The sequence below is a fragment of the Episyrphus balteatus genome, chromosome 3 (genome assembly GCF_945859705.1).
Source record: "Episyrphus balteatus chromosome 3, idEpiBalt1.1, whole genome shotgun sequence".
Classification (NCBI taxonomy): domain Eukaryota; kingdom Metazoa; phylum Arthropoda; class Insecta; order Diptera; family Syrphidae; genus Episyrphus; species Episyrphus balteatus.
This window is the reverse complement of record NC_079136.1, coordinates 71,342,475-71,360,508: the sequence shown is the minus strand read 5'-3', so window position 1 is coordinate 71,360,508 and position 18,034 is coordinate 71,342,475. Positions and strand designations below refer to the sequence as shown.

At 29.6% G+C, this 18,034-nt stretch overlaps 1 protein-coding gene across 1 annotated transcript; it reads left to right on the top strand.

Moving 5' to 3' along the window:
• The first annotated feature begins 14,931 nt into the window (after window positions 1-14,931).
• On the top strand, window positions 14,932-15,947 carry LOC129915074 (uncharacterized). Its single transcript, XM_055994534.1, has 3 exons — window positions 14,932-14,946; window positions 15,014-15,620; window positions 15,676-15,947. The coding sequence occupies exons 1-3, from the start codon at window positions 14,932-14,934 to the stop codon at window positions 15,945-15,947; spliced, it is 894 nt and encodes a 297-aa protein (XP_055850509.1).
• The last annotated feature ends 2,087 nt before the right edge of the window (window positions 15,948-18,034 follow it).

Genomic DNA, 18,034 nt, shown 5'->3' with positions numbered 1-18,034 from the left:
CCCGACCGACACCCATGTTCCCAAAGGATTAATTTACTCTAAATCAATGGACCTTTACGCAGATAATCAGGGAAAGATACATACATCAACTATCAACAAGGATGTTCTTTTACGTTTAAGACCGGAATTAGCCGTTTTTAGCCAGCAAAACAAAATTTTTTTTTAGATAAAAAGTTTCTTACATTTTTTTAAAAAGTTTGTTTTCCAATATTTAAGAAAATATAAATCAAAAAATTAAAAACGAAACATTGAAAAAAAAATCATCAACCCGTTTTCAAAAAAATTGATTTTCCAAAAAAAAATAAAAAATTTTTTTTAAAACTCAAATCAGTTTTTGAAAATCTTGTTAAACTTTAACCTTTTTGGTTAATTCAACTCTTCTTTCTTTTAAATGGGCTTAGTACTTTTTGAATAATTAAGAAATGAAAAAATAAACAGCTCTATGAATGACTAGTATACCTACCGTTGATATCGGTCGAAAAAATATTTTTTTTTATTTCAAAAATAGAATCTTATTAACATCATCACACACAAATATGAGGCGTTCTGAATAATAATGGGTCAAGTCCATTCGAAATTTAAGCATTATTCAGAGCTTTGGGAAGCTCTTTTTCAGGAAATAAAGTAAAAAGTTTTGAAAAAAATGTTTCACAGATTCATAGCTTTATACCTCCAGAATTTCTTTCTTTCATTTTATTTAAGATAAAACGAAAAACTTAATTTTTAAGACCTTAAAACATCCCACCTGTAGAGAACTGGGCTTTTCCCATTTACTCTGAACTTCTCATTATAATAATCAAAATCGTTAGATCTGTTTTTGAAAAAAAAATTTCTTCTCTCTTTTGGTTATATTGCAGGTACCGATCAATTTGCGCTCTGGATAGTCACCGTATGAATGCTTAACTTGCCCTATAGTACCTAACGTATGAATATTGCAAGCAAAAAAGGAAATGACAAAAAAAGGATATGAGAAAATAAAAAAATTCTACGGTTTACAAAATTTTGCTATCAAAAAATTTTTTTTTCTAGGTATGTTAATTAGAAATTTATCCTATAAAAAAAGATATACAAAATAAGCAGATTTGTCTTGTGCCAGAATTTTGGAATCAATTTTTTTTTAATACAGTGCAGAAAAAAAACTGAATTCTTAAAATCAGATTTTTTTATAAAAACATATGATTTTCAAGAGCAGCTTTCATTTCCACCAATAAAATGGCGTCAAATATTATATTGAGGTGAAATTTTATTCGCTGTATACTAAGAGAAAAAGTCAAAAAGTAATAACATTCTATATGAGACTACTAAAAAAATGCATAAAATTTAACCCAATAGTAAAATGCTGGACACAAATTATTTAATTAAAATAGTAGAATGGAATGTTTCATAACAGACAATTTAGTGGAATAAAGACAGATGCCTTGAGTTGGCAACCATACGTTTGTTAAACATTATTACGTTTTTCGGTAAAAAAAATTTTATTAAATCATACATATTTCCGACAGTTTATTGCTGTGCCATGATTGAGCGTGGGTGATGTGAATGAAAGCAACTATACCTACTTTATTGATTTGTTATAGGAAAGGTAGACATTGTAATTACGTTGATATTTGATTGAGGGAATAAAAAAGAAACCATTTAATACATCTCCATTGTGTTTAATTCGTTGAATCTTAATTGGTGAACAAAATAAATATTTGACAAAAGAAAAAAGAGCGGGAGTGGTTTAAAAAGATCAATGTGTCCAAAGTTGTTAGATTGACCATAGACGTAATAATAAATGTGTGGGTATAATATACTTTCGATTTCATGGGACATTGGCTCTTTCTTTATGAAAGTACCTCTACTACCTACTAATTATGATTTTTGAAAGTATTTTTATAAAGATAGATATTTATAATAATAAAGGTTCTGAGCTCAATAATTTATCACAGTGCATTTACATATAAGTTGAAAAAGAAGCATGTAACAAGTGAATATCATGATATTTGTTTCATCTGAGAAGCTGAATGAAACACCTTTAATGTAGAGAGAGAGGAATTGCATCAACAAAAATCAGTGTAAGATCGCCGAGCGATTAAAAATTCGAAAAATACAAAATAATAGGGAGACTACTGTAATAATAATAAATTTCAAATAAAACAAAAATTATTAAAATGCGTTCCCGATAAGTTAGTTTAAAGGAAAAAAAAAAGAATTCGTTGTAGACTTACTGCATACTAATTCTAGAAAAAAAAGTTTAAAAGGGATTTATTTGCTTAATTCTGAAACACTCTGTATCTAAAAACTAAATAAAAAAGATGTTTGATGTTATTTGATGCAAAAACACACAAATTTTCACATGCCAATGAAATAAAATAAAATAAATTAAAAAAATATTAACAAAATGTTTATTTTTTGTCTGGCCCAAAGCATTATTTTGAGTGCTTCCAAGCGTGTTCAATGAAGATTGCTGAGTTGTTTAGAAAAAAAAATTACATTAATTTAGTTATCAGTTGGTTTTGCAAGCCTCCAGCGACAACCTCGAATATACCACGAACGGAGTTGTTAATTAGCTGTTAGATTATAGAAAACATTTTGCAAAATATATGAATATTGCCTGAGAGAATCTTTCGTATGGCAATGAAAATACATATTTAATTGAGAATGATATTTTTTGTTTCTCATGAAATAGCTAATTTTGGAGAATGTGCATAGCTTGAGGTATTCTTCTTTTTGTTTGACCTAAATACGTCTGCACTTTTATTGACACATAATTATTATTAAGAAACATCACTTAGGTCCAAAGTATTATTCTGGGGTAGTATAAATATACATTACCTAATTATTACTTTTGTCCTTTTTATAAGATATCTGTATCCTAAATAATTTGAAGAAGTGCCCATGATTTCGTCGGCGTAAAGCAAAATTGTTCTAAATCCAATTTTTACCGAAAATGAGTTAATGATGCAGTTTTACTAATTTGAGGGTGCTCTTTCCGAATTTGAAAACAGTTTTTGTCAAAAAAATTTCATTCCGCAGATAATATAATTTAATGGGACATAGAACAATAAAAACAGGGAAGTAGCCTTTTGAAAATGAGCCCGAGTATTCTTGACTGTTCTAAGTCCCATCATATTTTGTTCTAAGTCCACTTTTTATTTAAGGAAAAAACGTACTTGTATAGGAAATGTTCTATGTCCAATTTTGGGTTTTTAGTTTTAAAAAATATTTAAAAATAGTATGCACCTCACCAAAAAAAAAAACCAATATCAATTTAACATTTTTTAAATATCAAATTAACATTTTTTAAATATCAGCCAAAAATGCTCTATAAAATGTGTTTTATGATATTTAAAATGTTAAAACAACATTTTTATTATCAGGATAATATTTAAATGTCACATTTTTGAAATTTTTTTAATATTTTATTATCATTTTTTCATATCAATTTCTCATTCCAAATTATTGAAAAATATTAAATACAAAATTCTTAATGTGTACTAATTTAAAGGCGCTTTGTGTTTTTTCGAAGTAAAATGTATGATTTACTGAGAAAATTTGATCGGCACTAAAATTTTACTTCACATAGTTTGGGAGAAAATAACAAAACAATTATATCACCTATAATAGAAAAAATAATATCACCATTATTTTGTAAAGAATATTCCCTTTCAGTAATGTTTTGAAAAAAGAAAGAAAATTCTTAACCCTTTCGGACCCAGCGTTACTCTCATGTAACATTTTTTTAAAAATTCGTAAAAAATATTAAATTAAACAATTTTTTAGGTTTTGATGGCTTAATTGAAAGATAATAATGCCTAGTTACTGGATTATTACAAAAAGTTAGTGTAATATCATACCTTTAATTTTTTTTCTATAGAAAAAGGGACTGAAATTCACATTTTATTTTTTTTTTGCAAAAATTTTTTTTTTTAAATATGGTCATAATTTTGAAAAAAAGATATAAAAAATGTTAATGCAGAAAGTGTTTTCTTTTTTTGCTTAGAAGAAGTAGCATACATTATAGTTTCATAAAAAGTTATTTTCTCAGTTCTCCGACTTTTTTTGGTGGTCATAGGCAGTACATGTTACTTACATTGAACATGAGAATAACACATTAGTTTTGCTATTTATTATTTTGGAAAATAACTTTTTGCTATTCATATTTCTTAGTTGTGATGTTTTTGACCCGATAATACCGAAAAAACATTTTTTAGTATCGATTTTCATAGCTTGGGTTCGAAAGGGTTAAAATAATAAAAATGAAAAGGAAAGAAATAGGTTTCATTATAATAAATTAAAACGTATAGTCAACATTGATATTTTAATTGTCAAAGTGAAATTTTCACTATCCACTTAACCTTAAAAAAATGTCAAAATGATATTTTAATTGTCAAAGTGAAATTTTCACTATCCCACCTGAAATTAAAAAATGTCAAAATGATATGATAAAATATCAAAATTGATATTTTAATTGTTGGACGACTTTTGTCACTGAAAAATGTTAATATGATAGCTGTTATTATCAATTTTTTTTTCGGTGTACTAATGAGGTAAACTTGTATATTTTATTCAAGAAAAAAAAACACACTTTATAAAAAAACATAACTTAAATGGCAAACGAGCAGAAAATTATCGTATTAAACCAATTTGAAGCTTAAAAATCGTGCCCTGTAAAATTTGATTTTTGTGACTTAGAACAATTTTGCTTTACGTTGACGATTTAATGAAATAAATGTGACGTTTTTAAATTGTAAAAAAAAAACGAATGAATTTTGTTTTCTTTTACAACGACAAAAAAATTTGATAATAACAAATTAACATTTTTGAGTGACAAAAGTCGTCCAACAGTTAAAATATCAATTTTGATATGATTATCATATTACTATGACATTTTTTATTTTTAGGTTGAAAATGAAAATTTCACTTTGACAATTTAAATGTCAATATTCACTAGATTTTACGTTTCAGTGGGCACGTTCAGGAAATATTAGGGACTAGATATTTAGGTAACGTCATTTTCTGAACGGAAATTTGAGTAAATTGACTAAATTAGTTTGGATACGCCATTATTATCAAATTTCAAAATTTACTTGAGAATTTAAAAGATTGCATTAGGCAGACAATAAATTTCACTTCACTTTAATAAAAAAATAATATTAGTTATAACCGATAATGCACTTTTTACTCGTTTTTCACACAAATAAATTTAATTCTTTTGTAATTAAAAACAATCATCTGTCATTCTGACAAAAAAAACTTTCCTAATTTTTTAGGGAAAATTTTCTTGCCTAACTTTCCAGTCAGCTTTCCAATAAAATTACATAAATTGGAAGGATTTTTTTTGACAGTTGACCAATCAGAGACCAAGAAATTACCTAAATATTTAGTCCCTAACGTTTCTGAACCTGCCCAATTTATTATAATGATACTTCTTTCTATTTCTTTTTTTTTTATTAATTTAAGTATTTTCTTTCTTTTTTCTTTAAAATGATATTTCTTTATTTTTGGAATAAGTCTATGTAAAATAACACATAGAGTGAATTTTATAAAATTAACCGCGGCTTTATATTTAATGGAGAGTGAATAAATTGGGCCTTATACCACTTTTAAATATAACGACTCATATCATTACCTGAAAAATTCTATAGGTAATAGCCATTTTCTCTTAGAAAAGGTGCTAAAGTATTACTAGAGTAGGTAGTACTTTGCAAGCAATTTTTTTTTTGTGAAGAGGCTTATTTCGTTATTCAGAGGATATTGATCTAATTAATAGATAGTGTCTCACATAATAACATTACCACATATCTATACTTATTATTCAAAGTATTTGATCTGATCCAGTAAGTACGTTTTTCTAAAAGCCTTTTTGTTATCGCAACCAAAAGACTAAATTCTTACACATATTTTTTTGGCAACTTAAAATATAAATAGATCTTTTAAGAACTTTATAGTTATTTTAAAAAGTTCTTTAAAAAGAAAAAAAAACTTAATTTAATTTCTTTCATATTAAAATAATGAACTTAAAAAAAAAAACCAAACCACTTTTCTCAATAAACACTTACTATCACTATTAAATAACAGTTTTTACTGAGAGGCTATAACCACTTAAGAGACACATCATGTCCATCGTTCAGACAACTCGTAACATAAATTCAAATAAATCATTTTCAAATAAAAAAGTGATGGGTGTGCTAGGGTGCACCAATTTTTTTTGTTTTTAACGATTTAAATCTACAACCGTTAACAATGGGGTCCCCATTAAAATGACCACTGCCCGGAGGCAAACCAAAAATAATACACAACATCATAGGCCTTCAAAAACGTTGTGATTGTAATACATCATCTTTAAGATAAATTATTCGTGATAGGTGAACTGCTTTTAATACATTGCATAATTTATGATGACGAACGACCCAAGAGTTCAAGACAAACTAGCCGAAAGTGCAAAAGAAAGCAACTTCACATTTTTTTATGAATGATTCCTCTTTTATTTTTTTCTTTGGTAACAGTACACAAAAGAATCACAAGATAATATCTTATGGTGGAATATTAAACAATAAAAGCTAAGAACTCGAAAAATGAAAGAAATTTCCCCGCCAAAATTGCTAACAAACCATGTCAAAGATTTTATATGGTAATGAGCTGCAGGTTGGATGAATAATAAATTCAACTGTAAACAAAACATTGATAACTTGAGTAATTTGTATTTATTTTCTATGCGTATGGTTTCTCATTGTATTTTTATTTAAATATTGGTTATGAAGAGCATGGTTTGCCAAGCAACGACCGACAAATGATATTTTTCACAGCTTTTTGACAATTTTTCCGCTATAACAAACATGGAAAAAGTTTTTAATTTTCTCACAATATCTGGAAACAGTTGTAACGGACTCACTAATTTTTCGCAAACGAAAATCTGACAACCGTGCAAAATGATGATTTTGATAGTTTTTAACCTGACATCGCAGAACCCCCTGACAGTGAAATTTTTAGACCTTGATAAAGAATGTGTCAGCTGTAGTTATTGAACGACAAATGAGCATTGTGTAATTAGGTAATCTGGAGCACATTTTTAAGTTAACATCTTTATGACAGGTATCTACCGTTTATAATAGAAATAGTTTTAAATTTTAAAGGAGGACTTTATTATAAAGTCCACAGAACATTTTTAATGAAAATCGTTAGAGAGGATTTTAGTCATAATTCAGGGACCGCAATATTGACCTTAAAAATAAAATTTCAAGTTTCCCTCTAGGGAATCACTCAAAAGACTTAACTACCAAGTTTGAACCAAATTGCTTCAGTGGTTAGCGATGTAGCTCGAGATAAAGACACACAGACAGACAAACACAGAACTGGACTTCCCGCTTGTTAGGTATATCGAGTTTGATTTTTTTTGCGAGTCCGTAATTTGCCCTATAAAAAAAGGACAAAAAGTAGGTACGCACTACAAAACGCGGTACTTTAGGTAGTATTTTGAGTTTTACCAAATACGAAATTATATCCAAAATTTTGCCGAAGAAATATATTTTTTAGGATTCGGAAAGTAAAAGGATTGAATTCTTTTGCAAATTCTTAAAAAAGTTTACGTTTTTTTTTGTTTAACGTTGTGTTAAAATATGAGGTGTTCAGAATGATAATAATGGGTGAAGTCCACTTCCCTAAAGGTTGGATGTTTTAAAGTCTTAACAATTAAGGGTTTCGTTTTATTATAAATAGTTTAAGAGAAAGAATTCTGGAGACATAGAGCTATTGATCTGTAAAACATCTATTTCAAAAGTTCCTTTAGTTCCTGAGAAAAGGCTTATCAAAGTTCAAAATAATGCTCAAATTTCAAATGGACTTGACCCATTATTATTCTGTCAATGGGGACATTCACACGCACACAAATATTTGCGACACGTGTTCCAAATCCGATGTATTTTCTGCACATACGGAAAAATTTTCGCAAACTGAATGCTGGAGTTTAAAAGCCTTTTTGGCACCACCAGGCCGATCAGCAAATGATATTGACACGTGAGATTGACACGGAATACAATGAAAAATAATATTAATTTAGAAATCATACGGATTTTCGGAAGTGAAACGAAATATGGAGTGCTGTGGCCCGCTTTTATTTCAAACATACATACGTTCCATTATCAATTTGCATATTTTTAAAGTTGACCCACAGTTTGACCAATGTCTCCTAAACAATAACTTAGAAGTTGTAACAGTATTAATTATCACTCAAAAAATTTATTAGTAAAACGGCTACGAATGGCATTCGTAGCAAAAATATTCGTGCATTGTACGCATGGTCGTAAAATACACGAAGTATTCGTGCAGTGAAATATTTACGAATGCATTAGTAAAATTTTACTAATAACTGTAGTAATATCCACGAATTTATTCGTTCAATGCACTAATTCTATTCGTAAACAAAAATTCAACAATTTTTATGAGTACATTGTACTAATTATTGCGTACATATAACTAATAACATTCGTAAATTCTTCGTACGAATGAATTCGTAATTTCATGCATTGTATTCGTAGTATTTACTAATAAATTCGTACTATTTACTAAGTAAATACTAATATTCGTAGGACAAATTCATTCGTAGGGTGCCTGTACGCATTATTCGTAGAATGTACGAATAATTCGTTGATTTTTAAACCGAAATATCCGTTATTTGTTAAACGTTTTCCATTCCTAAATAGCATAAAAAATGTTAGTTGAAATACGCGCGTCGTCGATGACAGAACATTTATATTAAATGGAAAATATAATTTCATAAAATAAATATATTTAAGAAATACAAAGTTTGTAAAAATAGTTTACTTTCGTTCAGTGCGGAAAAAGAAAGTGCTTGTAGTTAAGCAGTGGTGTAAATCATTATTTAACTTTACTATCTATACATGAAGTATTTACAAAACCGAGGAACGACTGAACAACTACAATTAAAACAAAAACCAGGTGAGTAATTTTTGTTTAAGATTAATTAAATCATTATACTTTATGGCATAGGTGTATGAAACACAAGTGTTATAATAACATATATACAGGTTATTTCATTAATCATGACTTATTTTCTGACTTTTCGTTTTAGAACATTCTTTCAAGGTTGGCATAGCGAATTTATCAACAATCAGCTTTAATAATTGGCAAATGGCGGCCCATATCACTTCAAAGTTACTGGTGCTTTTCTAAAAATATTTATTGTAAGTATAGACATTTTTTCGAGCAATTTTCAATGTTAATTGTTTGTATATTTTTAGTGGCCTTCCATAACAAAGAATATGAACACCGTGGAATATATGTGGTATAATATTTAAGATAAAAAAAAACATTCATTATATTTTTATAAATGTGAAAAATTAATGCAATATATTTTTATAGTTTGAAGTACAGTTTTGCTTGGGTAATTATTTCAACAATACATATTTCAGGAAATTTCAAGAACAAAATTCAATGGCTGAAAGTTCTACAATAAATAACATTCGTACAATATACGAATAGCACTGTATAATGTACGAATTATTAGTAAAGCCATTCGTAAATATTACAATGCTATTCGTACAATATACGAATACTACTGTACAATGTACGAATGAATCAGAAAAGCATTAGTAAATACTACAAATTATTCGTACAATCTACGAATGGGAATGTAAATCTACTAATAGTATTCGTACAATATACGCATGATTTTCTACGAATACTAATAAAATATTGGCAAAAGTACTAATAAAGGTGCATTTTACGAATAATATTCGTGGCTGAAAACCACGAATAAAATTCGTACAATGTACGCAGTTATTAGTACTATTTACACATGAAATTTTTTGAGTTTTAATACAGACTTAAACTATAAAGATGGGACAACGGAGAGCGATAGCGATTTATTCATCATTATTTATTTTACATACTACTTATTAATAACATTATGTTTGAAGTTTATTGAATAAAATTTGTGAATGCGAAATTAAATATAAGCTTGAGAATTGTTTGCATGATTTGAGATATTAAGTTTGAATACAAAAAAAGTTCGCTGCTCAGCTCTTTTGTTTGGATTAAGGCGGGACAGATATTGCAGATTCATCCATGTACTTTTTAGTATATAACAATGATATGCAATGTAGAATGTGATAACATGCAAAATATATATTTTTTCATACACTCGTCCCACTGTGCGTCGTCATGAAGAACGCATAAACCTGCTTAACCAACCGTTCAAAAATAATGGCATAATCATAACTTTTTTATTCTTTAATAATTTATTAAATAGAATTTTTGAATTTTTCATCTTGTCTAGCAAGGTCATCTTTTTTTATAATTTTATAAACCTCTTCTAGTAATAAATAAATTTGCAGCATGACGAATCCATAAACGTCTCATGTTTAACAACTCTAATCCTATGTGAGTATATAGTTAGTTCCAAAAAGGGGACCTACAATTTTCTAAAGTAAAATTTTGTCAAAATGGAACTTAAAGTGAAAAATAAAAACCAAGATAGTAACTTCACAAGTGACAAGAAGTCTAACCAACTCGTCAATTAGAAACAAAAATGGCATTGTTTCCTAACGGCAAGGTTTTCCTAGAAATTTTTGAGATGACGGATTTGCTTGAGATTCATTCCAATGGACCTAAGAGGCTGATTCTAGCGACCAGGTTCAATTTTCAAAATCGAATTTTTCGACCTTGCTCCATCATGGGGCATATCGTGCCACAAATTTATTTTTATTTTATTGAACGGAACCAACCTCCTTACTGTCTTTTCGAGGATGGACTCTTGGAATATTCGATTTCTTCACTGATGTGTTTTTAACCGGAGCAATACAAAGTCTCTTGCATATGGCCATAACTTGTTTACTTACTCTATCTATAGGGCAAGTATTGGTTTCGTGTCGAAAAAAAATTTGAGGTTTTAATCAAAACCAACATTACGATGATGGAGAATTCCAAAAAGTGGGTCTCGCAATTCCGTCCGTGCGTCTGTGCGGTTGTGCGTCCATCTGTACACATTTCCACAGCCTAAACGGGTGGATGGATTTCCTTCAAATTTGGTACAGATGATTTTTAAGGAATTCTGAAAGTTGTTTTTTTTTTGTTTTTTTTTTATATTTCGCTTAGAAAGTGTACCTCCCATACACTGAGGGAAAAAACGCAAATTTTCAACGTTGATTTAATGTTGAAAAAATTAACATGAAACTTCTTTAAAATAAAATTGAAACAACGTACGAAACTTTTTTATTTTTGTGGGACTTCAGCTTTTGTTGCATTTTATCACTCTAATATTGAACAGTGAGATAGCACGTTGGTAAAGCATTCGCCTAGTAACCCAAGAGTTGTAGGTTCGATCCCCAGCGGCTGCCCATTTTTTCTTTTTTTTTAATAAATTGATACCTACTTTTTTTTAAGTTGAAACAACTTTGATTTAAAGATGTTTTATAACGGTAAACCACTTTAAACTAACGATGTTCTACTTTGATTTTAAAATTTTCGTCTTCGACGCAAAATCATTCCGAAAAATAGTTGAATCAACGTGGTTTTCGTTGATTTTACGTTGTTTTTCCCTCAGTGTACAAATTTTTCAATTCAAACCAAATAACTCGACAACTGCTCTAACGATTTTGATTAAAATTTGCAGACGTAATATTCGAAGCAATTTCAATAAAACTGCATTTTTATTTTTTTAAAAAACCTCAAATAAAAAAATATTTTTTTTTTTCATTATTTAACAAAATTTTGCCCTAAATGTCGGCTCTTCCCCAACATCAACAAAATTTCTTTAAATTTGTATAGAGGCAGCTCTTAAAATCTACAATAAACCAACATTTAAGTGTTTTTAACTGCAAGAGCAAGTACGTGCGACCCCAGTCGTGCATTTTATTTTTATCATTCACCACATTTATTTTTTCTTATTTTTTTAGACATAAAGTGTCAAGAAAAACAAAGAATAGCAAAAAATTAATATCCAAAAATAGAGTAAAAAAATCATGTGCTATTTATAATAAAAAATAGGAAATACAAAAAATAAAATAGTCTCCCGCGGTGCATTTGGTAACAGCCGAAAATTAGCTATCTCACAATTTAACAATGAATAATTAATTTAATATAGGTTAATTGTTCGCTTCTATAAAGCACGTGCTTTCACTTAAAAATAAACGCGTATTCTTTTCAAATGCATCACTTCCTTTCACTTGCATGTAATAATCCTAAACAAAAAATTCATATTGATTTGATTACCTAAAAACATACCATCGATCACACTCTTTATTCTTGTAACCCGATTCCGACAAAAAAAAAAAACCGCTTAAATACAAATTACCAACAATACGACTTTATCTGCTTAAGCTTGTTAAAAATAATCTCTACATTGTATTTCCTAAAATGGGCCAAACCCTATATAGTCCAGTAATTTTAGGTTTTATCTGCGGAAAAATTCCTACTGGGCTGAATTTTGGTATACAGCTTAATGACGGCTTTGTTATCAAGATGTGAAAAATCGACATTGATATCGTGTCCGCGTTAAGAGTTATAGGGGTCAAAAGGTCACAAAAACTGGTTTTTCACGATTTTCAGCAAAATGGTAAGTCTTATCAAAAAATTTTCAATGCAAGAATTGTAGACCAGATTATTATACATAAAAAGTGTCATGACACTTTTTTTCCTAAGACCCACCGTTTCTTAGGTATAACGATTCAAAAAGTTGAAGTTTAGTTGTAATCGTCATAATCCTATTCCTGAAAAAAAAACTCCTAACTGAAAAGTTCCTGAAATTTCATTATTTTTTTAGCTTGAATTTCGTTCCTCAACTGTTAAGAATATGGGGAAACAAAAAAAAAATGGAAATTTTCGCCATTTTTCCGATTGGGGCCCTTCTCCCGAAACCATTTCCCTGGGAATTTTTGTTTAGAATATGTCTGAAAATATACAGGGTGTGCAATAGAGAATGGACAACCCTAAAACGGCTTATAGCTACACTTATGATTGTTCTAAAAACAGATAGAAAAAAGTTCTATCGCAACCAGTTCATAAAATATGGACTTTTTTTCGTTCAGTGTATTTTAAATTTTATCATCTTATGTTTTCGTTCACTACAACCACGAATGAATGAATTTTATTTATTTCTTTTTTTTTATAATTTTCTACAATAATTGTATGAGTACATAAACGCTTTAAAAACTGCAAAGCTATTGCACATTTTCGTAAAAAAAAATTTTGAAATCTGTTTTTTGATGCAAAATGTAAAAAAAGTATTTTATGAAAAATTTTAAACACCTGTGGTATAAAATAAATCTATAGAAACCTAGGTGGCCATCTTTCTTAAAAATATTCTCCTTATACCAGAATATTTTTAAGAAAGTTGGCCACCTAGGTTTCTACAGATTAATTTTATACCACAGGTGTTTAAAATTTTTCATAAAATACTTTTTTTACATTTTGCATCAAAAAACAGATTTCAAATTTTTTTTTTACGAAAATGTGCAATAGCTTTGCAGTTTTTAAAGCGTTTATGTACTCATACAATTATTGTAGAAAATTATAAAAAAAAAGAAATAAATAAAATTCATTCATTCGTGGTTGTAGTGAACGAAAACATAAGATGATAAAATTTAAAATACACTGAACGAAAAAAAGTCCATATTTTATGAACTGGTTGCGATAGAACTTTTTTCTATCTGTTTTTAGAACAATCATAAGTGTAGCTATAAGCCGTTTTAGGGTTGTCCATTCTCTATTGCACACCCTGTATATTTTCAGACATATTCTAAACAAAAATTCCCAGGGAAATGGTTTCGGGAGAAGGGCCCCAATCGGAAAAATGGCGAAAATTTCCATTTTTTTTTTGTTTCCCCATATTCTTAACAGTTGAGGAACGAAATTCAAGCTAAAAAAATAATGAAATTTCAGGAACTTTTCAGTTAGGAGTTTTTTTTTCAGGAATAGGATTATGACGATTACAACTAAACTTCAACTTTTTGAATCGTTATACCTAAGAAACGGTGGGTCTTAGGAATAAAAGTGTCATGACACTTTTTATGTATAATAATCTGGTCTACAATTCTTGCATTGAAATTTTTTTGATAAGACTTACCATTTTGCTGAAAATCGTGAAAAACCAGTTTTTGTGACCTTTTGACCCCTATAACTCTTAACGCGGACACGATATCAATGTCGATTTTTCACATCTTGATAACAAAGCCGTCATTAAGCTGTATACCAAAATTCAGCCCAGTAGGAATTTTTCCGCAGATTGGGCTTAAAAATGACTAAAATGACTGGGCTAATACAGCGAGATACTCTTTCTCTTTACTTCTTCAAGTTCAAAGAAAATTACAGGCAGCCAATTGATGAAATGGTCACTCAAAAACGATGCACTTGATGGATTGACTCGATTAGTGTCTGTCGGTCATATCATTTAATCGCAAGCCAATCATTTGCCCATAAGGCATAAACTAACACAAATATCATCACGAATGATGAATGAAGAGTGTCCCACATTTTTTTTGTTGAAGCAATGGCTTCGGTAGGAAAAAGGTATTCTTTTTCAAACGTCAAACAACAAACATGTCTTTCTTGACCCATGTAACTATCACCACCAGCAAACCAGCAACACACAGTGGTCCCAAAATAGTTGAGATACAATTAATTAACTCCTACATTATGGGATGATGCGTGATGTGTGCTCGTTTTATCTTTTTTTCATGAGGAAACATCTTCACTTTGCTGACTTAAACCTGTGTCGAGTTGAGTCTTCCCCCACTGAAATGAAAGGGAACGGAGAAGAACTACAAAATAATTACTATATCTTCAACTGTATATGAAGGTTATAGTCTTCTTCGCTTGAGACGAAAATTCCGAAGGTTCGGGTTGTGATTTTTTGGTATATAAATTGCCACCCGAAATATTTCCGGCAGTACAACTCACCTGTTCACTAACCCAAACACATTAAGCTAGAACATGCGTGGTTTTATTGTAAGCCAACTTTATTTAGAAAAAAAGGATTAAAAGGACTTCTTTCATAAATCATCATTTTTTTTAGGTATTGTGCTTCTCAGCTTTAGCTGTTGCTGCTCCCCAAGGATACAACTATCCCTTAAGTTCCAATCAACAATCAGGATATGGACAACAACAACAACTTTCTGTGAATAACCAATATTTGGCTCCAATCGGTGGAAATCATCATCAGGAATCTCACCTTAATCACCAACAATTCCGTCCACAGATGGTCCTAGTGCCCCAACCTCAACAAGGTCTTGGTCTTCAATCGCAATCTTTTGGTTCAGTCCAGCAGCCAATTGCTCCTAAACCAGAAGTTCGAGTCTCGAAGCGATTCTTCATTCACTCTGCTCCAGAAGAGGAAGAAGAAGACTACAAAGAAAAACATTTGACAGTTGGAACACCTAGCAAGAACTACAATGTTGTCTTCATCAAGGCACCAGCTAAATCATCCAAGAAACAATCCATCAAGATTACTCCAGCCGTCAATGAAGAGAAGACTGTCATTTATGTGCTTAGCAAGAAGACTGACGCCTCTGATATTGATGCACAAATTCAAGAATTGCCAACAACAACAACCAAACCTGAGGTCTACTTTATTAAGTACAAGACTCCAGAGGAGGCAGCTCATGCTCAAGAAAAAATTCAAGGTACGTCTTAAACAGACTGTTCAAGAATTGAAAATTAACAAAATCCTTTTTCTAGCTGAATATGATAACTTGGGTGGAACTAGCCAGGTGACTAATGAAGGTATTGCTCCAGTTACATCGGTTATTGGTGCCATTGAAGAAAAACTTAAACAAGAACAACAACAAGAAGAACAACATCAACTTGAACAGCAATTGGCTTCGATTACTCCAGTTGGAAGTAATACATTGCAGGAGAATAATTTCTCATCAGGACAAGGAGCATCAGTGTCCATAAGCAATTCAGTTAACACAAATAATGGATACTTGCCACCAAACTATTACTATTAATTAGTGCAGTGTATAGCTATGTGATTGTTGATTTATTTTCTTTATTTAGTCATTGTTGTTGAATTTTGTTAGGTTTTAAATAATTGTGTTCTTTTGTATTCTTGTTTCTATATTCTGATTAAAAACTTTTTTTATACGCAAATTAATAACTCATACTTTTTTTTAAATCAAAGCAATTAAGAAAAATGTAAAATGTAAATAGCTTGAAAATATCGGTTTCCTTTTTTTGTTTCGTAAAACAGCACAAGCTCTGCTTTAATTTGTGAAAAAGTATTTATTTACTTAATATTACAATAACAAGTGTTTTATCTGCATATACTGAAACCTGAAACATTATTTTTGGTAAAGAATGTGGTCAGGTGTTAATAATTTGCAGTGACACAAGGCGATTGAAAATCAGGGCCTGTCTTATCAAAACTTGGAATATCGACTATAATGGCTATAATGTCGCTGCAAAAGCAGTTCGCCCTTCCTAAATCAAATTAGAAATGATTTAAACCTTCCAGGATACACAAATTTTATTTAATTCTTCGGAAAGAACACACACGCTGCAAATCTCGTTTTTAACTCATGTGACACTTTTCGAAATTCAACCTATTTTCGATTCCTAGTTTTTAATGTTTCCTATTGGTTTTAAATGTAATCTAAGTTTGGGTACTTCTTATCAATCTTTCTACAGTTCAAAGACTAAGAGTACTTGCAGGGGAAAATTTAATTTAAAATTTAAATGCGGAAGAATCGAATACCAACCAAAGGATAGTGCGCTTTTTTTAACTTTTAAGCTCTTTTCCCCTCATATCATATTTTTATTGTAGTTTTTTTTTATTTTTAAAAAAACTACTAGGTTCTATATCTACAGTTTTTCATTATTTCTCGATTTTACACACACACCTCAATTTTGTTCGGTCTACAACTTGATTTTTATTTTTTCTTCGAAACTTAGGCACCTGGTCTGTCTGATTTTCCCTTAAAACATATTTAAATAAACCTATCTTTACTATACCAAAAAACCCGCCCACTAATCTAAGTTCCTTTGAACCCAAACATACTTTAAAGCAGGGTTCCCAGGTTGAGGGGAAAATCACCATTTTTGCCGATTTTCTTAGACGAAAGGGATAAAATAGGGGACGGCGATAAAAAAGGGGAAAAAATATCTAAAAGGGGAAAAATTTAAACTTACAAAAACGTTAGACACAATCTTTGAACAATGGAATCAATTTAAATAAAACTTAATTTCGAAATAAACTATCGTATTCCACGCTAAGTGGATTTTTTAATTTGACAGCTCTACTAAAAACTAGGGTGATTCCATTTTTTAATTCACTCCTCAAAATATTTCAATAAGGGAATCTGTACTTTTTTGGGTATATCAAATGAAATTTTCAGCCAGCAGCCGCGGCATTAAAAAAAATAAAAGTAAAAAAAAATACTTATACATTTTTAAGACATCGTTCTTAAAAAAGCCTGCCTTAATTGGCATAAATACTCTATGATTTACAAAAATACATTAAATATAGAAAATAATATCCATTTTTTATTAAATTAGCACTGATATTTAAGATTTACCCTCAAAATAAAATTTATGAAGTATCTCCATAAATTTTATTTTGACTGATTTTAGTTTGAAAATGAAATATGTAGGTATTTTGAGCTTCATTTTTGTTAATTTTCTTTATTTACTAATGCCCATTATAAAGTTTTTATTTTTATGAATAAATTAAATACAAAATTAATATGTTTAAAAAAAGATTTAAATAAAAAAATTAAAAAAAAAAATAAATACTTGCATTTTTTTCTGGAAAAAAGGGGATTTTTTTACGAAAAAGGGGAAAAATAAACTTTTGGTGTTAAAAAAGGGGATTTTTATTTTGACAACATTTGAACCCTGCTTTAAAGTGGTTGAGCCTATTCTATCGACCGGCATTGTATGAATGAGTACATCATGTTTATGGCACTTGAAATTTTTCATAGGCCCTCAAAATTTCAAGTTATAGTCAATAAACCGTTCTGCAATGTTTTCAGCCTTCAACTAAGTCATACTCGCTCAGTGAAAACTATTAAAAACAAATATTAAGTAAGCCTAGAGA